Raw genomic sequence first — 20,394 nt, 5'->3', positions numbered from 1 at the left:
TTTTTTTGCCACATGGGAAACTGTGCTGTAATTTATTATGAAATCCTAGTGCAGTTCAAAATTTTACTTCATTCCATCCCAGGTGATGCACCTTGAGTTGAATAGGTTGGTCACTACTGAACGATCTACATTCTTCTGCCAAGTAAAATTACAGGCGTTTGTGCTTAATCCTGGAGAAATCATGGCATCGAAGCTGAAAGCAATGCTTTCAGCTGTTGCTTCAACTTCATCCATTTCTCAGTATATTCAGGTAACACTTGTGAATTAGTTCCATTCCAGCATCAAGGTTACAACTTATTTACGATTGTGAGCAGCGCTTCAAACAATTCAGAGGTGAAATTATTGAGGGCTACCAGTACTTGTTTTTTAGCAGCAGGCATTGCACTGCTAGGGAAGGAATGTTTTTCTCCAAAAGTATTGCTAAATACTTAATTGACTGAAAAATACCAAGGACTCATCATCCATTACCTGAATTATATAGATCACTGATTTGAATTGTTGAAAAACTTCAGCAAGTAATGGGTGTCCCTGAAAAAATAAATAGTAAAATAACAAGCTATAGCATTTCTGTAGAAAATGAGAATTCTCTGAGTGTATAATAGTGAAGCAGTGCCCACTAAAAAGTGCTTGTCAAATGCAAGTATAACAAAAAATACTGAAGTCACTGTAAAAGATGTTTATCATACGAAATCTGGTAAGGTTTATCTTTACCCTCTTTCCCTCTGTGTCTTTTTGAGAGAAGGATGCAAAGGCTTTGCAGAGAGATAATCCCTCGGCATCTTTAGATGGAAAAGATGTAGGACTGAGTGCTTTCATTTTGTACTTATTTTCCCTTCATGGACACTATTAGTGTCATCTTCTTTCAGTGACTATTATAAAATATTTTATATGAAACATTCTGTTATCAAAACGACTTAGTTCAATTGAGCTGCTTTCTAGCAAGACAAAATCTTGTTGATGTGAATCTCAAGTCCTAGTATCTTCTAAATAGGATTCTTTGGGGGAACCTCATGCATTCACATGGATGTCTCTTTATTTAAGAAACTTGAAGGAGAATTTTGCTGTTCTTTTATGTTTAAGTGAGTATGTTATTAATTAAGGAGAGAAATTCAAAGTAAGTCTAGTTTGAGTTGTTGAGAATGTAGATTATTCTGTATTTTCATATGTTACTTAAGGGGTGGGGCCAGCCAATTTCTTGAATGATTGTTCTTTTAATTCTATTTGTTTTCAGAAATAATAGTGCTGCTGAACTCTTACAAGAAATGTTTAACTCTGTTAACTATGTGAACTTCTGTTTGTTTGGTTACATTGCTCTGTATCATTCTGTCTAGAGTTTGTACTCTGAAAGAATTGAAAGATAGGGTGTTTTACCTGATGTATTTGTACTTTGTAAAGTGGTTTTGTTCTTATGAAGTTACTTGGTTGTGAGAAGGAACTCTTAAAATCTTTGATTTGCTTTACGTGTTTTACTTGTACCTGTCATAAGGTACCTAATTCTGTCTTAAGCAGTGGTGGGATTAAAATTGACTGTTAAACTTGTATGCGAAGAACGTACAGTAAAACTACTGCATTTGGGAGAGGACTCCTAGATTCAGTCCTTTCCAACACTGACCTTTTTCAGTCTTGTTTGCACTCCTGCTCTGTGTATAATCTACTTTTGTTCAACAAAGTCTGCCTTTTTTCATAGCATGTCATTTTTCTATTTGTGGTCAATCCTGAAGAGAAGCTATAATTTCTTTACACTAGCTATTTCCTTGCTGACAATGTCAGGGTTATAATTTCATACAAGGTAAAGCTGGCTGGGAGGCAGAAAGTTTAGTCAAATATAAAAGAAATTCTTGTGTGTGGTTATGCTTCATTTGTCTAAACTCTGAACAAAATGACATAAAATTACTCTTTTAAGAGAGTTACAGTGAAACTCATTGAACTTGACATTCACCATACTGAGCACCTGAAGTAACTGCTGTGTCTTCCCGTACTGGTGTAGGATATAATGCAATCACTGTGGAGTGGCAAATGTTGAGGTTTTAATGACACCTACTATATATCAATTTTACCTTCATGACTGGTGAGAAAATGAGCGAAAGAAACCTGCCACTGTATAACATTATATATGTGTGTTTCAGATCTAAGCTGTACATGGCTGACCTTGAATCGGGATTGCATTACCTGCTCAGGGTAGAGCTTGCCACGCACAAGACACTTGAGGGAGCTGAGCTAAAGACCTTCAAGGATTTTGTTACCATCTCTGCCAAGGTATACACTTCTAGTCTTTGATTATTTGTAAGAATAAAGTGACTCTAACATAAAATTTATTAGGTGACATAAGCCTCTCAAAACATCTTTCAGAATGTTTAAATATATGCTTTCTCACTAGCTTAAAAATAGTTTTGTGGGTTTCTTTAAATTTTATTTTTGAGTTATTGTATGCCGTTCTGACATAGGGTTGAAATGCATTTTAATTTAATCTTGGAGGGCTCAAAATTAAATAAAGCTTAAGTAGTCTGCAGCATATTGAACAAACACTGTAAATATAGTCCATTTATCAGATTTTCAGGATAAGTAGCTATTGTAACTGAGTGGGATTAAAAAAGCCTTTGTTTTTCATTCGTGACTTTTGGATTTCGTTAGTGCATACTTGACAAATGGTGTTCTATTTAGAGATATTAGTAACTTCTGTCTCAATTTTGAATATAATTGAGTTATTGAATTTAATTATTTCAAAATAATTGAGGTATTGAATATAATTGAGTATTTAAAAAATAAAGATGCTTACATATTACATTTGAGTGAAGGGACAATATCTGTAATATAATGTGATATAACTTGAAAAAAATTGAAATAATTTACTTTATAATGTCAGCCTACTGAAATGACCAATGTCTCTTTATATTTACTTACTGAACAGCTAACACTTTGTTTTATTTTAAAGAAAGTGAATCAGTATCTCTTTAAGGGAATAATAAGGCCTATATGAACTATTTCCAAATATCTGGATTTATCTGAAAATCAGACAGACAGTTTCTTCCACCCACCCCCCCTCCCCCCGCAGCCATCAGCGGTCCGAAATCTCTAGCTGGCCTCATTTCTTTAAGAAAGTGTAGTAGTAATCTTTCCATCATATTATCCCTAAAACATCCTCTGTTCTTCCTGATGGCTCCTGGCCAGCTGATGTCATTTGCTTCCCTGGCTATTAGTGCCTAAATGGGGAACGCTCTCTTTCAGTTGCATGCTCATCTCCAGACTGCCGTTGTACGAGTGGGGACTGCTGTCCTTTATTTGCGTTCTCTTGTCATGTAACACTTTCCTCGTAGTTCTCATTCATGATTCTCCGGTGTTTCCATTAGGAAACTTTTTATACTATCCTCCTGTGTAACAGCATTTATAGTGATGATAAATCCCAAGTCACAGAGGTCTCTAGTTCCCTACTTGGGGAATTTTCAGTGTTGTAGAATTATTTTTTTGGCAATCAGTGCAGAAGTCCATTGTTTTTTGAATACTTGATGAGACTAATACCTACCTGAGATACTGTGCAACTATTGTCTTTTAGATAGTAATGCATGATATTCTGGGCCTCCTACAGGAGTAAAAGTAATCATAGTATGTCGTCAGTAGTTCAGAGGTGTGCTGGTTTTTTACAGACTATTTAAGAGTTGTCTTTGAACCCAAACAATGCACGGGGTCCCTTGTGTTAGATACAATACAGACAATTAGCAAAAGGGAGTTCCTGCCCATTAGATTTGCATGGTATCAAGTAAGTGGTCTGTGAATTAGAGATATTATTGATAGTTGGACAACAGCTGCAGAATGACTAGCATATGTATAGCATGTTCTGTCATAAATTGCTTTATGTATTTAATGTAGCAGATACAGGGACTTTATTTCCCCATCTGGTGAAATACTGCTCCCTCTGGAAGGGTACTTAGAGGATGGTATGCATACTGTATTTAATCCTATAGTAATTACAACTATCACTAAAGCAAAATACCATTTCTAGTGTAAAATAACGGCATTACCTCTGATTTACAGTTCCTCACGCTCATCTGCCAGACTCTGACTTCAAGTTGCAAGTTAAGGAAGTCACTATTTCCAAATCCCTTTGGAAATCGCTGTTACACATATGAAAAGGAAAATGCTCTTCTAGATGACCAACATCATCTACGTTTACAGAAATCTGAACAAATATTTTATAAGAACTAATTTTTGTGATTAATTTTCTAAGAGTGAGAAGGGATTTCAGTCTCTCTGATTCACTTAGGTCTTCTGCTCCTTTTTGAGCTATACACTGAGCTGAATTACCTTAATGTGAAATTCTATGTAATCTGTCAAAAGTTGTTCTGTAGCATTTCTAACTGCTGTTGAGTAGCTTCATTTTACTGGTTAACATTTTGTGCATGCAACTTGTTAAATTTTGTAAGCAAAAGTTAGTGTGAGAGGGCTTTTTATTGGAAGTAGAACAAGTAATTAATGTGCCCGTAGCAAAAGAGAATCTGAAGCATTTTAAAGACAGGAACAACGTGTTTAGATAAATATAGAAGTGTCTTGTTGCTAATGAGATTTGTGCTTTAAAATATGGGTATTTTCTTCTCACTTTTTTTTTCTCAGCTTTTTCCTGGCCGTCAGCCTGTGGTAAAGTTGTTAGAGACCTTGCAAGAGTGGCTGGTGAGCCTTCCATTAGACAAAATCCCTTATGATGCTATCCTAGATCTGGTCAACAACAAAATGCGGGTAAGCTGTTACTAGTTCCCAGCATAAAATACAGCATTAGTAAAGGATAAGATTCTATATCAATCTAAGACATCACTTACTGATGGTCCCTCAGTCATAATGGAGTTATAAGAAGGTTAAAATGAAAATAAAGTGAAATCATTACTAGAAAAAAAATCCACATGAAGGAGTTGAGAGAATTGAAATACACAATCCTGTCTCAGTTTTATAATGAGCAAGCAATCGCTAACATACGCGTGTTCCCTAACGTCAGCTTCAAATGATGCAAGATTCCCAGCAGATATTTTTGAGTCGCCTTTGGTCGCTATGCCTGCTGTCAGCAGGATTCTCTTGAAGGTCAGAGTTTAAGTGGTGGGAAATTCACCCACTGAAATGGGCATTATTCCTGAAGAGTTTCCCCCAATACTCTTTAACTTCCTGGCACAGTAAAGGCTTTGCTAGGAATCCCATCTCACTTGGGTAATGCAAAGCCCTGTGATAGGGCCATCTTTGTGCAGAAGTTCAGATCTGTCTTTCTTCCCGTGAAATGGGATTGTTATCTGAAATTTGGAAAGCTCTTTTGTGTTTTAGGAAGCAGAGAGATAAGTCTCAAACTAAAATCTTGCACTGAATTTTAGGTATAATGAATAAGTAGTGGTTTTGTTTTAAGAAGAAATAATAATGAATTCTACATCTTAGCCTGTTAAGACTTTACCACTGTGAATCATGTAGATCTTGCTGAGTAATATGGAATTTTTAATGTGCCCAGGGAAACTGTAGCTCTCAGAGTTTACAGTAGTATTTGTGTGTGTTGTGTTCACACTGTGCTTAAATACACTTTACAAGTTAAGCTACTTAATGTATTCTGTCAGACTAATTAGACATTTGTGATGTGCATTTTAGTAGGTTTGACATGAGTGATGGTACGTTGTGTATCATGTAATATGTTTGCAAGAGGGATGAGTGTTATAGTGGTGCATCAGAGTATCTCAGACTTAAGGACTGTTAGAAGTTTAAAATTTGTTTGCCTCAAGCGTGAATTCATTAGCAACCAGAGCAGAGTGTCATTTACCATTCTTTATCCTTGGATCACCTCAATTTCAAGGTAGGATCAACTGTGACTGCTGTTATGTTCAGTAGTGAATTTAGGTCCCAGAGCTGTGTATATCTTAAATACATTTTTTTTTTTTCAGATTTCTGGGATATTTCTCCCTACGAAAATTCAGTGGGTTGGATGTCAGGGCAGCAGACCAGAGCTGAGAGGTTATACCTGTTCCCTTTGGAAGCTGTTTCATACCCTAACTGTTCAAGCCGCGCTGCGACCAAAAGTTTTGATAAATACAGGTAAGCAGCAGTTATGTGAAACACTTGAAGGATGAGACAAATATGTGCAGCAGTTCTGCTATGCAATAGAAAAAGTAATGGCTTAGAGCAAATTTTGTGTGTGTGTAAATACTCAGCTAATACATTGGTGGAGGACAGGGACTTTCGAGGCTCAGCTTTCAGGGTTTGTACCAGCAGGGGTCAGAGCCTAGCTTTACTGCAGCGGGAGGGCTTTGAAAGAGAGCGTGTCAATTTGTCCTTACTTAGAAATGTGGTAAATAAAGAAAATAAAGCAGGAAAAGGGGAGAATTTCCAACAAAGAAATTTTGAACTACTTGAAAAGGGTTGAAGATTGTTCAGGTTACCTGAGGTTGCACTGTTAATTTAATTTGAGAAGAATGAGATTTAACTGTGCAATTTAGTAGCTAAAAAAGCTGTACAACCATTAGCCAATCCTGTAATTTTAATTCTTAAATACTGAATGTTATGACAGTGGTTTTTTTCAGCTGAATGTACCCAGTGTCCATTAATCTGTGCAGTGATATACTACTTTGCAAGCACTTTGTAAAATTGTTTATTTTTAGACTTGTGGCATCTTGTGAAGCAGTGTGTTAATATTCTGGTGATGATTCCTGTTTAAGAAACATGCTGGATATATAATCTATTTTTCTTGCACAAGGGAAATAGAATTACTAATGCTAAAATATTGGCCTTCATATGTTTTTATTCTTGCCAGGACAGTGCTTTGTTTGGTTATAGTTCTATTTAGGTTTCATTTAAACCTTTTTAATGTCTCTTCCAAGGAACATAAGAATGCTAGATGGAATGTTACTAGATCATAAAACTCAGAAATTTGCAATTTGTCAGTTGCTGATTGTATGTTAAAAAAAAAAATATTTCAAATTATGGATACACACATTTGTCCAGTTTCACTTGCAATCACGGTGAAAATCTCTCAATTCTTAATATTGAATCTCCTGCAGAATAGTGATTTTTTTGGATAGCTAATCATCCTGTTGTTGATTTCTGTTTCTCTCTTTGGTTTGTCTTGTATTGTTTGTTATTCATGGGACAGTAGGTTGAATCCCTGTAATTTAGTACTGTGTTCTGCCTGGTGAGTTTGGGGGTTTTTTTGTACCAGATGATATATTAGCTGTTCAACAGGATCATGCATAAGTTAAATTTCCCCTTTTGTCCTAATTGCCAAAGGTGTTCTAATTAAAAGTAATATTTAACTTAATATATAACTATACAAAATTGCATCTTAAATTGCTCCCACGTTTCAAGCATGAGCTCTAGTGAGTCTGAAGTTAAAAATACATTGTAGAACCTGAAAACTCTTTGGCACACTTAACCATCAATTTAAATCGGGACAGATATGTGATGATCACTTCTTATGGTGAAAGAATTGGGTCAGTCTGAGACTGTCGGATTATGTCTTGGGAGGTTTTCCTCTCCTTATTGCTTGTTTAAATCCCATCTACTAAAAAGCATGATGTACTCCCTAATCCTTCCCACCACAGGTAGGGTTTTATGGTTCTTGTCCACTTTAAAGATTAGGGTTACCCTGAATTGCAGTAGTTTGGGAGGAAAGAGAAAAGGAGGATTACACGATGATACATGGCAGATGTTAATAGAAGATTCATCTCTGGGCTGATAAAAGAAAAACAAACAAAATGAGCCATTTTGCAATTGTTTGTTTTCTTTTTAAAGCAGATGTATTTTTCTTCATAGTTTCCTCTACTTGCAGAGTCTGGCAGTCAGTGTGAACTTGCTATGGCTTTCTTGATAGGATGTTTTTATTGGTTTAGATTTGACACGTTTTAATGTTGAACGGTGTAATTTGAACCTGCAGTGGGATCAGCATAAGGGAATCCAGAGGAACTCTGAACAGAACTGCTCACATCCGAGGATGTATAAAATCGTTGTAGAAATCTAGTCCTGAACACACTTAATTATACGAAATGTGTTTTTAGGTAATAGGATCTATTGGTGTGAATAAGACAGGCTTGTGGATTTTATAAAAAAAATTATCTGGATTCTTTTTAATCTGTTGCTGAATTTGAAAGACCTCCCCACAAAATGAATTTTCAAGAGCGTAACATTACACAGGAGAACAGATATAATTAAATTTGTGTATGAATCTCTGTTCCTCCATAAAGAGGTTATTTGCTAGTAGTTACTTTTGTTGTGTGTGTTGGGTTTTTTTCTAAATATATATTTTGGTATATATGGTAAAACTGTTTTGCCTGAAATTCGTTTCAACTTTCCAAAATTATTTTTCAGCCTTTCTTCTAATACTGTAATTTAATCTGCTTTAATCTCATAGCTTTTATTTATACATGCCTATTCAATCACAGATATTGAATGTCTGAGTAGAGATTGTTTGCTTTTAGTGATTTATTTTTGGCTTTAAAGAGTTTTTTTTGCTGCCTTATTTAAGAATATAATGTTGTTGTTGTTCTAAATGAAGGTGTTTATGACAGTCTTCATGCATTTCTTGTATCCATAACAGAGAAGTACTCTGATAGTTTTGCAGAGGTTTTGTTGAGAATTTTTGTTTTTTGAAAAAAAACAGTGCACGTATGGAGGGCATATGTGCTACCAAACTGTTTGTTATTCACTACCAGAATAGTACAGTGAGCAAAGCACCGTAACCCTTTACTACAGAACCTACAAAACCTGCATTGTAAATTACTCGTGATAGAGGTGTTCAACTGCAGGAGTCGGTAATTTGATCAATCTGCATCATAAAATGTGTTTCATTTGACAAGTGTGTGTTCGTGGTAACATATAGTACATTTGTAAATACATTTTGGCATAATTTACTAGGTCAATTAAGCATGAATCAGAAAATCTGTGAGACAGAGATGAAACCATTAGGATTTCAATGAATTATATCAGGTTTTAAGCCACTTATAGATGTAGGGACTACCTGCTGTCATAATAAAGGCCCAGGACAAAGTTCTCAATCTGTAAAGACCTTGACTGACTTCTGAATAAAATAATGATTCTTTTGCATTGTCTTTAGTGTAAAAGTGTGAGTGTTAGAGAAAGAATAATGTGTGTGTTTGTATTTTAGGAGGAATTCCTGAGTTACTCTTGAAAGTTCAAATGTTGCTAAGTAGCTATTATGTGTATGCATTCAGTGCCTGCCAAAAAAGCCATGGAATTAATAACTGTAATGAGATTCTGGTATTCTGTAGTACTTCAGAGTTATGGAGTAACAAACAGATATCACAGGCACCTTATGAAATACTTATCAGAGGGTTTTTGACTCTTGGTTTTTCAGTAGCAGGGTCACCGTAACTTTAGTGCCTGAGCATAAATGCAATGGTGGATGCATAACAAATGGTCATTTAGTTATTGGGCAAGAAATTGGAGAGAGTCTCTACTTCCAGAAGAATTGTGTGAAGTATGGACAGCATGGACTTTGCATGTTTTAACAATTTCAAAATGTACTCTGATAATGGGCTTCTGGAAAAAAATTTGAATGTCTGATTTTCATTTAGCTAAGTTTGTTCCCCCCTCAAATTGTAAGATATTCTTTGAAAGAAGAAATTTCACTGTAAAGAACACTTGACCTTTAACTCTTATTTTAATGTAACTTTAATTTTAATGTAACTCAACAGGGTAACTTTGAACACATTGTATAGACTAAATGTGTTAGTATGTATTGGTATAAATGCTACTTGGCGTTTTTAAGAACACTATCGCTCACCTGGCATTTTTTTGAACCTTAGTGTGTTTGAAATAATTCCCTTGCACTTGTGTCTGATATCCCAGACAACCTTTCAAAACAGTATGTGTTGAAACGTACTGTTTGAGATCGCTTTAAACAATAAATAATGTAATTTATTGCCAAATAATTTGGTTTCTAAATGTCTCACCTCAACTACTTAGTGACAATATTATATATGTATTTTGTTGGGGAAGGGTATTTCTTTTAAGGACTGTGTGAAGCTTTTAATCCCTTTAATATTTTTGTGACTTACTGAGGTATAGGTTCTGTATGATGGCACGTTTGCTGTGGATATCTTTAAATTATAAAAGCAGCTAGTTTCTTGTCTCTAAAGTGGAGGTGTAAATCTGCATGGAACAAGAAGGTAGCAACATTTCCTTTCCTTTTGCCACGGTTCACTTTTATGTACGTTAAAGTACCTCTGTTGAAGCTGCGTTTGTCCAGATGCTGCTAAATGCATCTATCATCTGTCTTCCTAGGTCTTGAAGACAATCCCCAAATAGTACTTCAGATCATGCGGAGATACATTCACCACTTTTTTGGATGCAAGGCTTGTGCTCAGCATTTTGAAGAAATGGCTAAAGAGTCCATGGATTCCGTTAAAACCTTAGACAAGGCTGTTCTCTGGCTCTGGGAGAAACACAACATAGTGAATAACAGGCTCGCAGGTATGGAAGACCTTGCTAAGGAAAACCCACCAAAGGTAGCTGTGTCTGAAAGGCACGGCTATAGCATTTTATACAACGTGGTTTGTATTTGAACAGAGATATGCAAGTTAGGCTCTAACATGAGTTTAGAAACAACAGTAACAGTTGTTCCAGCTTGACAGTCCTTTATTAAATACTGACTTCCAAAGACTAACTCCACATTTACATTGGCGCACGAAAGGGTACTTGTGGATAGAGCAAAACCTAGGGCATCCCAATCAAGTATATCTCTAAAGACCAACACACTAACCTTTGCATGAGTGAGAAGTATACACTTGAGATACACTATCCTCCAGTAACATAGTTATCTCTTAGGATATGTAACGAAAAAACATCATCGTTCTCAAAGATCCTGTTTGTTCTGAGATTTCACCTGTTGCTTGATGAGAGGATCTTTCTGGAGTACAAATCAAAGCCTTTCCAAAAAGGAGCAATACAGTTCAGCTACTTATCAGTGGATAAAAAATAATTACATTTCTTTCTGTAACAGTTTAAATAGATGTTAAAACCTGTCTTCATTTTGTTCTGGAAAGATGCTGTACAGAAAATGATGATAATTGAACAGGAGACTTTCTCAGGATAAAAGAGCCTAAACTATTAGCAGATCAGCAACTGAATAAAATAAAATTACTGTGTGAGGAAAATCTGTTCCCCCACTAGATTGCTATGTTTTCAGTTAGACTAAAAGTACCGTTAAAATACTGGTTGTATTTAATCCGTTCTGTTATGGGGGTATCAAGTAACTAAAGCACTAAAGAAAATTGGTTTCTCTTTGCACTTAATCCCTGTCTGCTGTTATGGATCTGTGTAATGTAGCATTAGTTACAATTTAAATATGCTATATTGTGTTTATATTATGGTTCTGCTGAATTCCCAAGATTTATGAAGAATTAAATACAGTTGTGAGCATAAACAGTTTAAAAAGTAAATGATGAGGTATTAAACAAAAACATCCCCTAATGTTTGTTACTATTGCCAGGTTGAACACACACACAAAAAAAAAGTTGTCTTGTTACCTTGAAGTTGCTAAGTAGCGGAGCAATATACTTATTTAGAACATTACGTTATTGGAAAACTCGCATGGATATTGATTTAGATGACGCAACAGCTGGCTAAAATACCCTTTTAGTAAGAAGTATAAACATACTGGAATAAATAATAATATTAAATTATGCTTTTTAAGTTTACTAAAATTTCTCTTTGGGACAGTGACTTATTTTAATTCCTAAAAGCTGCATCTGTATTTCTGGTAATATATACAGCTTTCAGTGAGAAATAATGTTTGACCGGTCAATGAAAACACCTTGGCACAGCCTTCTAGTGCGGGTCATGAGATTGTTGTATATGGCTCTGCCCTATTTAGTTCTTTCCTGTTGCTTTAGAATGTACCGAATTTATAGCATTCTTCTTTTTGGCAGGAAAACATGAAGTACAGCAAATTTTCTGTTTGTAATCTTACCATAAGATGTTTTGTTTCTACTTTCTCTACTGAGACAAACGGATTACCGAGTGATCTTTAGTTAAAGATATCTGAAACGCAAGCTTGCTCTCTTACGTGTAAATATCACGGAGACAAATATTTTTAAGTGTTCTTTGAATCCCTAAACAATATTTTCCTCAAAATCACAGGGAAGTTTCCTGCCTTTAAAAAGGATAAGAATACTAATAAAACAAGAATCTGTATTTATTTCTGAAATATTTTAAGAGTTAGTGTACTAGTAACAATCAGATAAATAAATTAGCTTTTTTACCAGGTAGAGATTTTTGTTCTAAAAATGATCTCCGTGCACATTTCTAAATGTTATTTTTTTAGAGCAAAGTGCAGCACTAGCTACAGTGTTCAGCTCTCTGCCATCAAGACAGAAAGGTGGCCAGAGCTATGAGCGACTGAAATGTTAAAATTGGATCTAGTTCGAGACAGCGTTACATCTTGAAATGGTAAAAAGCAAGCTGAAAAATACATGTTAAATATGACAATGGTTCTTAAAGTGCTGACAGTAGTTTGCTATAGTAATAACGCAAGCTATGAAAAAGCAAGCTTAGGATGGAAGGAGTCACAATATAGAAACGTGAAAATATCTGCAAGTCTTTGGCCTTGAAACTGCTTGCTGCAAAGCAGGCTTCAGGATTAAAGAGTATGGAGTGCAAAAGAGCAGTTTGTTTTGAACCATAATTCAAGTTAACCCCTGAAAGGCCCAGATGGTGGTGTTTTCATGCCTTCTAAAAACACAGCAATTGTAGCATCTTGTTGTATTAGAATGCTACAGCTTTTACTGAGAGAAAAGGAAAATAATTATGATTTAGTGTTTGTATTTTGAAAGAGGAAGCAATACTTCGGAACCTAATTGATGCATCCATAAGGAAACTTAGGAATTTCCAAATTTGTTCGTGATTGTCTTCAGTTGAATACAGACATTGTTGTGCTGCAGGCTTTTTTTGCCAACCTCACTATTTATAAGTGGAAAATACTCTCTGTGCTTTCCAGTGAAGTGCCTGATGGTTCAGCTTTCCTAGTTCATTCACTGATATTTTTATTTTTTTCTCCTCCCAATTAGGTGATTTGACGGAAGATCCAAAATTTCCCAAAGTTCAGTGGCCAACTCCAGACATTTGTCCTGCATGTCATGAAGAAATTAAAGGATTACACAGCTGGAATGAAGCCCAAGTTCTACAGTTCATGAAGTATCACTATAACAGTGAAAATATTCTATATAAATACACCGAAAGCCAGACTGACTCCAGTGAAACTGAACAGGGAGATACAAGGGAGGTGAAAGACAAAAGCCTACTGAAGAAACCAAGTGGAAACAGAGAAAATAAGATCCAGGATAAAGAAAACATACTAGATTCAGAATCGAAGGTCTTAGATAAGCTAATAGCAAATCGTGGACCTGTCAAAGATAGCAGTAAAGGCGCAGGTGGATCAGCTAACCTTAAAGAGACGAAGCAGGCCGTGTCTTTCCTAGGGATTGGATTTTCAAACATAGACATGAGTCTGTGTGTCATACTGTATGTAGCATCATCCTTATTTTTAATGATAATGTACTTTTTTTTCCGAATGAGATCTAAACGGTGGAAAGTGAAGTATTATCGTTCATCTGTATAGAAGTTTAAATCGGAAACAAAGTTTTCATTGTATGTGGCTGTTCAGTACCAGATACAGCTTTAATATTTATGATCAGGGATTTTATATACAGTATTCCTTGTTTAAAACCCCTTTCTTCCCAAGTCATTTCACGAGTGTTCTAGGTTAATATACAGAGCTCGCTGTAAGAACCCTCATCTTTAAGTGAGGCACATAGTGCTATCGTAAAATGTCCACTGAAGTAAGCGTTGCATTTTTCAGTTAAGACTTTTCCGTGACTTACCACCTACATCCTTTACTCATTTTCAGAGTAAACATTACATTATGCAATCAGCAGTGCCTGGTTTTAGAAGGAAATTGGATATTGTTTTGTGTACTTCAAGTCCGGTTTTTTTTTTAAATTTATCCACAGCTGATTTTACCTACCAGAGTACTGAACAGTTATGCTGGTACCTGGGCTGCTTCATTTGGAGAAGCAAGAATTCTGATTTTTTATTTTTTATTTTTTTTCAGGAAGCAAGAGTTCTATTCTGATTAAATCAATTCTAAACCTATGTGACTTTCTCAAATATTATTTACACTACATATTTAAAGTAGAAAGCATTACGTGTTCAAGTAAATCTTCCATTCTCCCGTGTGTTCCAGCCAAGGATGTGTATGTCTCTGCTAGGATGAGAGTTTTGGGGCAGTTTGTATCTCGGTAAGCAGCCTGATTCTGATTGCTAATGCTGTCATCTATTTTAATGGAGTTTAGAGGTAAGCAAGGACAGACTTGGACGCAGTGCTTTACTTGCTCCTCTGTTGGATGTGTTGATGGAGCATTAGATAACTCGCCTCGCTCATTTATGAACTGGAAAAGTGGCTGCGTAATTACTGTGTTATCCAGATGGAAGCCAATTCTGATGAACTCCAGTAAAGGGAAACAGTAGTTTTGGTGAAGGACAGTGAGATTTGTATCAGCATGCCAGAACAAATGTACAGAGCTGGAAGTATTAAGTTTCTTGTGATGTTGGATAACTCCGTTACCATACAGTAATTTTGCTTCTCGTAAGAGCTGCTCCTTTCTGGGGTGTGGCAGCAATTGGGAATACAGTGGTTGCCTTTACAGATCTGTCTGGGGTCCTGGCTGGCAGCAATTAGAAGAAACCATGCAAACAGTTATAAAATTACCATTTGGAATAGGAGTTCCTTTCTGATCCTAGCTGTGGGGGATAATTCACGTCCTGGATAGTGAAGTTTATAATCCTATCCAATGTAATTGAGCATGTTCTAGTTATCCATTACCTAATCTTTAGTTAATCCTAATAGGTTTTGGCCTCAATGTTTTCTCGTGGCAGTGAGTTCTACAGATTAATTATGTTATATAAAAAGGCTTTTCCTTTCAATTCTACATTTGCAACTTTTAATTTAATTGAATGTTCGCTAGCTCTTCTGTTACGCGAGAAGGAATAAATAGTCCCAGGCCAATTCATAGTATTTATACTGTTAGGGTGTCCTCCTCTTATTTCCATCATAAGCCCTAGCATAAAAAGTTTAAAGCCTAGGAACAAGAATGGTCTAAAAGCACACAAACTCAACGGGGATATTTTTTCATAACAAATCTTGTTTGTTCACAAAACTGAACGTTTCTGACAGGAGTTTCTGCAGCTTCCAGTTGGAATTGAGCTTCAAAGATTTACTGTCCCTTGTTCCTTAAGTTTATCAAAATAACATGCACATAAAGTAATAACTTTCTGTGGTTATTGTAAACATATATCAGAGGAAAAAATCGCCATTCACAAGCCCCTGTTAGTCTGATGTACATAGAGAGGCGTGTTATCTGTGGTTTTCTGAAGCCATCCTCAGTGTTTATTGTACGCACCCAACATTGCTCCAATGTGAGAAAATTGGTGCAACATTGCACCAATATTCTTGCTCCAATGTGAGAAAATTGACCCCATGCTCTCTCCGTGAAGCTGGAGGCCAGCTCCTGCCATCTGCCACGCACGGCCTCCACGGAGCCGAGCGCTGCTGGGAGCACCTGCGGGCAACTGCTGCTGCAAGCGCTCTAACATGAAAACTTCTCTTTTTAACTTCGACGTTAAGTCTGTGATGTTAAGTCAGTCTGTGCTTTTTAAGGACCCTCACTGTTCAAGAGTTCTGGCACAAGGAGCCATCACCGGTGTCTCCTTTAGGAATTTATAAGCGCCCCTATAATTCTCTTTCTAGCACCCGGGTTTGAATATTAAAACAACTAATGAATAACTAGAAAGACAGTGAACCAGGGTGGAAGGTGGTCCAGGCTGGCTCATCAGTGCCACTTGCTTTGTGCTGGAATCCAGTGAGAGGCCCCAGGAGGAGGTGACTTAAGAGGAAAGCCCAGAGTTTCCAAATTTCGTTTTGAAAATCAGGCAATTTTTAAGTGACCTCATCTGGGGAGATGTTGATATCAGCCAAGAAGCAAGGACATTTAGCTTCTCAAAAAAACCCCACGCAACCACCAAAACACCAAAACCGCAGCACAGCAAGTATGGGATCTGAAAAATTTGGCCAGTTTCTGTGGGGCTCTTGAGTTGCCTGCTGTCAGTGCTGTCGCGCATTCTGGAGCTGAAAACCAGTCGCTACGGCTGCTGTTTAGAACTCTACCAGATACATAGACCCGAGTTTGTTAGCTTTGACTCCTTCTGCTTATTTTCATCTGCATATGAAAACAAAAGGCATTGAAGGTTTGTAGGGATGATTTTGCCATTAAAACAGCAGCAAATGTGGTTTTGGAATAAGGTTGGGTGGGGTTTTTTTGCCGCACACCGTTAACTTTCATGTTGCTGTGACCCTGCTGGAAACATGACAAAATAAACTGAGACTGAAACTTCCAGTGGGTTTTTTTTTTTGTCTAAGAGTGTAAAAGCATGAAATTAGGATGTTGGTTATCCGTGTTGGTGCTCTGACTCTGTTGCCAGCTACCTGGCTAAGGCTTTCACTTTAATTGCTAGTGGTGACCTCATCTGGAAAAGTTTTCTTGATTTTGAATTCAGTTGTGTAAATCTCTGTTTACTTGTTCTTGTTTTCCATCTTTATAATGACAAATTACATCCTTTTATGTACTCTGACTGTAAAGATCTGTCTGCTGGGGAATGTGTGATGCTGCTTTGCTGTGGTGTGCTATCGGTGGGTGACTTACAAGAAAATTTTTCCTTTTTAAAAACTGTCTCCAGCCACCATCTCCTCAGTCCCAGAGGTTTTATTTGCGTATTGTGTTGTACTACAGACATGTCTGCAATGCCACGTTCATCTGTGGATCGTACCATGCTGGTTGCAGTCATTTCCGAGAAGGATTTCTTGGCCCTTCATAATTCATGGAGCCGCCTTTGCTCTTCAGATGTTTTTAAAGAGGAAATATTAAGCCTGCATAGAAGATAAAAGGAGTACTGTGGAATGTGTCAGGAGAGAAAGAAAAGCTGCAAGTGCTAAAGAAACCTGATGAAGTTATTCCCGAGAACTCTTGATTTTTAATTTCCAGCAGTGTATCCATCCTGCTGTTCCTGCTCAGAACTGGATGGGAACGACCATCTTAAAGAAAGGTCCAAGCTGTGTTGTCTAGGCCTGTGCATTGCATATGAGGTGTTAAAAATAGTGAATATAACAGTTCGGTAATTTAAATGTTTTATTTATTTTCATTCAATAACTTGACATTTTTCAAGTGTAGTCTGTTTGGTTTGGTTTTTTTACTCAGTCTCGTACCTCTCTAGGAAGGAAAAGTGACCATTTTGTACTAAACTGTAAACTAATGTGCTTGTTTAAAATAAATTGTAAACATTTCGGCAAAGTGGTGCATTTTGGCTTTTTACTGGTGTTTTCAAGTTATTTTTAGCTAAACTATTGCAAGGATAGCTTGTATGTGCGTCCATTTCAAACCACATTGGTCATTTTATGTAGGTACTTAATTTTGAAAAGTACCAGGAGCAGGTAAACTTTTACTCCATTTCTTTCACTGTTATCCCGTAACTTTAGAAAATGTTTGCAGGAGTGATGGAAAAATTGTCGGTTTCTGACCACTGATTTGCACGTTCTCTCCCTATACACACATACCCAAATCTTCCTGTCCCTTAAACCCGAGTATCTCTTCTTTGGCCGGGATGGTGCTAACCTCCACGGGGTGCTGCTGAATCTTTCTGCAGCTTCTGCTGGCACCCGCGGGGCCTCTAAGGAGGTGGGATGGGTGACTTGTTGAAAATATTCTTTGTCTACCCACGGAAGTACTCCACGATATTTTTAGAAATTGGTAAGATTTCTAAACCTGTAGGGAAGGTTCTTTGGAGTTTGGCACTGCAACCCACTTCTCCAGGGAGACACGTGTTTCCTTGCCGGCCCATGACCTTGCCTGGAAAACAGGGATGTTCCCCCAGGGAACCTGATGTAGGGCTCATCGCCTAAAAGTCTTGGCAAAGACAGACGTTGTCCCTGCTGGGGCAGGGTTGGGAGTGCCCTGTCCTTACCACCCAGTTAATACAGCTGCTGCCTCGTTTGAGAGAGGTGTGAAAGGTTGTCCTGGGAACTTGCTGCATGAGCTGCTGCTCTGGTGTCAAAGTGAGGGGGACAAGGGCTGTCATCCAAGAAACTTGTGCCAGTTTGTGCCTTTGGGTCTGTCCACAGAAGGGAACAGGGAGGGGGATATGTTTAAGCCCAGACTTCTCAGGGGCTGCTAAGTGATCTTCTGAACCCAGGAGAGAGAGAGAAAAACAGGAATAAATATATATTTGGGTTGGTTTTTTTTAATGGTGGCAGAACCACAATGAGGAAGGCTATGGGCAGGGTCTGATGCCCGCTACAACCTGAGCAGGAGGACACAAGAGCGTGCATAGTGCGGAGATCATCCAAAGGGGCTTTCGTGGAAACCTGCCAAGATGGTGCCACCATGTGAACGACCCGCAGGGCTGAAAACATGAGGCTGTGTAGGGCTGGTGTGTGCCATGGACAGTCCTGAGCGGGACATCAGCCACTGCCCTCCATCTTGCACAGCCACAGCTGCCACGACCCTGCCCCGTGCGCTGGGGAACAGCCACCACCACGCACAAACACACACACGCTTCCTTAAACTGCTTCCTTAGAGGATCAGATTAAAAATCCACTTACAAAACTGAGATTAAAAGAGTCCATGTGGGTCATCACCTGCCCCCCTCCCCCAGAAGCTGTTCATGGTCCTGGGGAGGGTCGAGGTGCCCCAGCGCAGCCAGTGCTGGCGGTACCCAGCAGGACTCGCTGCGGTACCTGGGATTACTCCAGCACGGTACTGGTGATGCTCCAGCAGTGCTCTACCTGTTCCCCAGCTGTACTCCAGCCTGGCCTTTCTAGGTACTTTAGTTGGGGACCCCAGATCTTGATCCCCAAAAATGTCTCCCTGCATTATTTTCTAACTCTACAGGTCTGAGCTGTCCCCCAGGCTGGGACCTGGCCCCCAGCCAGATGAACCACCTGAGGGGACAGTCCTGACCCAACCGTCGGCCCCCGCAGCCCTGCACTGTGCACGACCCGGAGCAGGCAGAAAGGCAGCCTGGCACCCAGGGGCGCTCAGTAGCGGTGCGGGCCCAATGTGGGTGCCGCGAGGTTGGGGCCCTCGGGGGCTCGGTGCTGGGCCTGCTCCCCAGCTGCCCCCATGGGCGGGCGAAAGTCCCCGTGCTGCCGTCCGGCAGGAACATATGTGCGTTTGGAGGCTCCCGCCCCTAAGCCGCTTTTATTAATTTGTAATCCCCTGCGAGCAGGAGGTAAAGGGATTCGGGGGATTAACGGGCTCACAGTAACAACCACAATTATCAGCTCCGGCTGCCTGGGGCAAGCGGTGCACACACGCACGGGGCTGTCACCCCGGCCCAGACACGCACAAGCACACAGACACGTGCCCGCTCCCCCCTGCGCACACACCAACACCTCTGCACACGCAGACACACAAGCACCCACGGAACAGAGCACAAGCACACAGGTACAGACACGGCTCCCACACCCGCGTGCACGTACGCACACACAGAACCTGCGCACCCCCACACCCCTGCACACCCGCAGGGATACACAGGCTGGCACAGCCTCCCTTCGCACGCACAAGCGCACACACACGAACTGCATACAAACAAGCGCACGCCCATGCACGCACGCCCAGCTGCACGCACAGCCCTGCGTGTGCACAGCCCTGCGTGTGCACAGCCCTGCACCCGTGTGCACACGCGTGCTCCTGCACACGCACCCACACACAGACACACACACGTCCACGTCCGCCCGTCCTCAATTAGCCCAGTTAACCTCCTCCAGCCGCCGGGCGCTGATTGCCGCGGGTCAGACACGAGTCCCCGGCGTCACCTCTCCGCGCTCATTAACTAATCACTGGAGGGGGCAGAGACCCCCGCTCCCCACGGGCGGCGGCGGGGCAGACCCACGCCGCGGGGGCAAACGAAATCCGGGCGCGGAGCGGCCGGGGGCGGGGGCGGCTCCCCCCGACGGCGACTCCCTCGACCCCCGGCGCGCCGCCGGCGGGGGCTCGGCAGGGGCCCGGGGCCGCTTGGCGCCGAGGGCGGCGGCCGCAGCCTGAGCCCACGCGTGGGACGCGGGGGGGACCGTGCCCCCCCCTCCCTCCCCGCCCCGCTTTTGCGATGCTGAAGAGCCCCGCGCTGAACCGCGGCCCAGCTGCGGCCCGGCCCGACGGCTCGGTGCCGCCCCCGGCCCGCCCCCCCGCGCCGGCCCCGCTCCGCCCCGGGCGGCGGCCGGCCCCCGCGCCGCTCCCTGCGCTCCCCTCCGCGCCGCTCCGCCACTCCTCCGCAGCCACCCGCGCACCTCGGACGGCGCCCGCCGCGCCCGCGGAGGCC

General features: G+C 40.1%; 1 protein-coding gene across 2 annotated transcripts in view; it reads left to right on the top strand.

Moving 5' to 3' along the window:
* The window catches only part of QSOX2 (quiescin sulfhydryl oxidase 2), a 28,814-nt gene extending 11,455 nt beyond the window's left edge, over positions 1–17,359 (top strand). For both annotated transcript variants that reach the window (XM_072883119.1, XM_072883118.1), the window contains exons 8-12: positions 2,127–2,256; positions 4,606–4,728; positions 5,901–6,051; positions 10,252–10,440; positions 13,035–17,359. In XM_072883119.1, coding sequence (XP_072739220.1) covers positions 2,127–2,256; positions 4,606–4,728; positions 5,901–6,051; positions 10,252–10,440; positions 13,035–13,585 — 1,144 coding nt within the window. In that variant the 3' untranslated portion in view covers positions 13,586–17,359. The remainder of the gene's footprint in view (positions 1–2,126; positions 2,257–4,605; positions 4,729–5,900; positions 6,052–10,251; positions 10,441–13,034) is intronic.
* The last annotated feature ends 3,035 nt before the right edge of the window (positions 17,360–20,394 follow it).

The sequence above is a fragment of the Ciconia boyciana genome, chromosome 18, assembly GCF_034638445.1.
Source record: "Ciconia boyciana chromosome 18, ASM3463844v1, whole genome shotgun sequence".
Lineage (NCBI taxonomy): Eukaryota > Metazoa > Chordata > Aves > Ciconiiformes > Ciconiidae > Ciconia > Ciconia boyciana.
The sequence above is the reverse complement of the archived record's forward strand: the minus strand, read 5'-3'. Positions and strand labels throughout refer to the sequence as shown.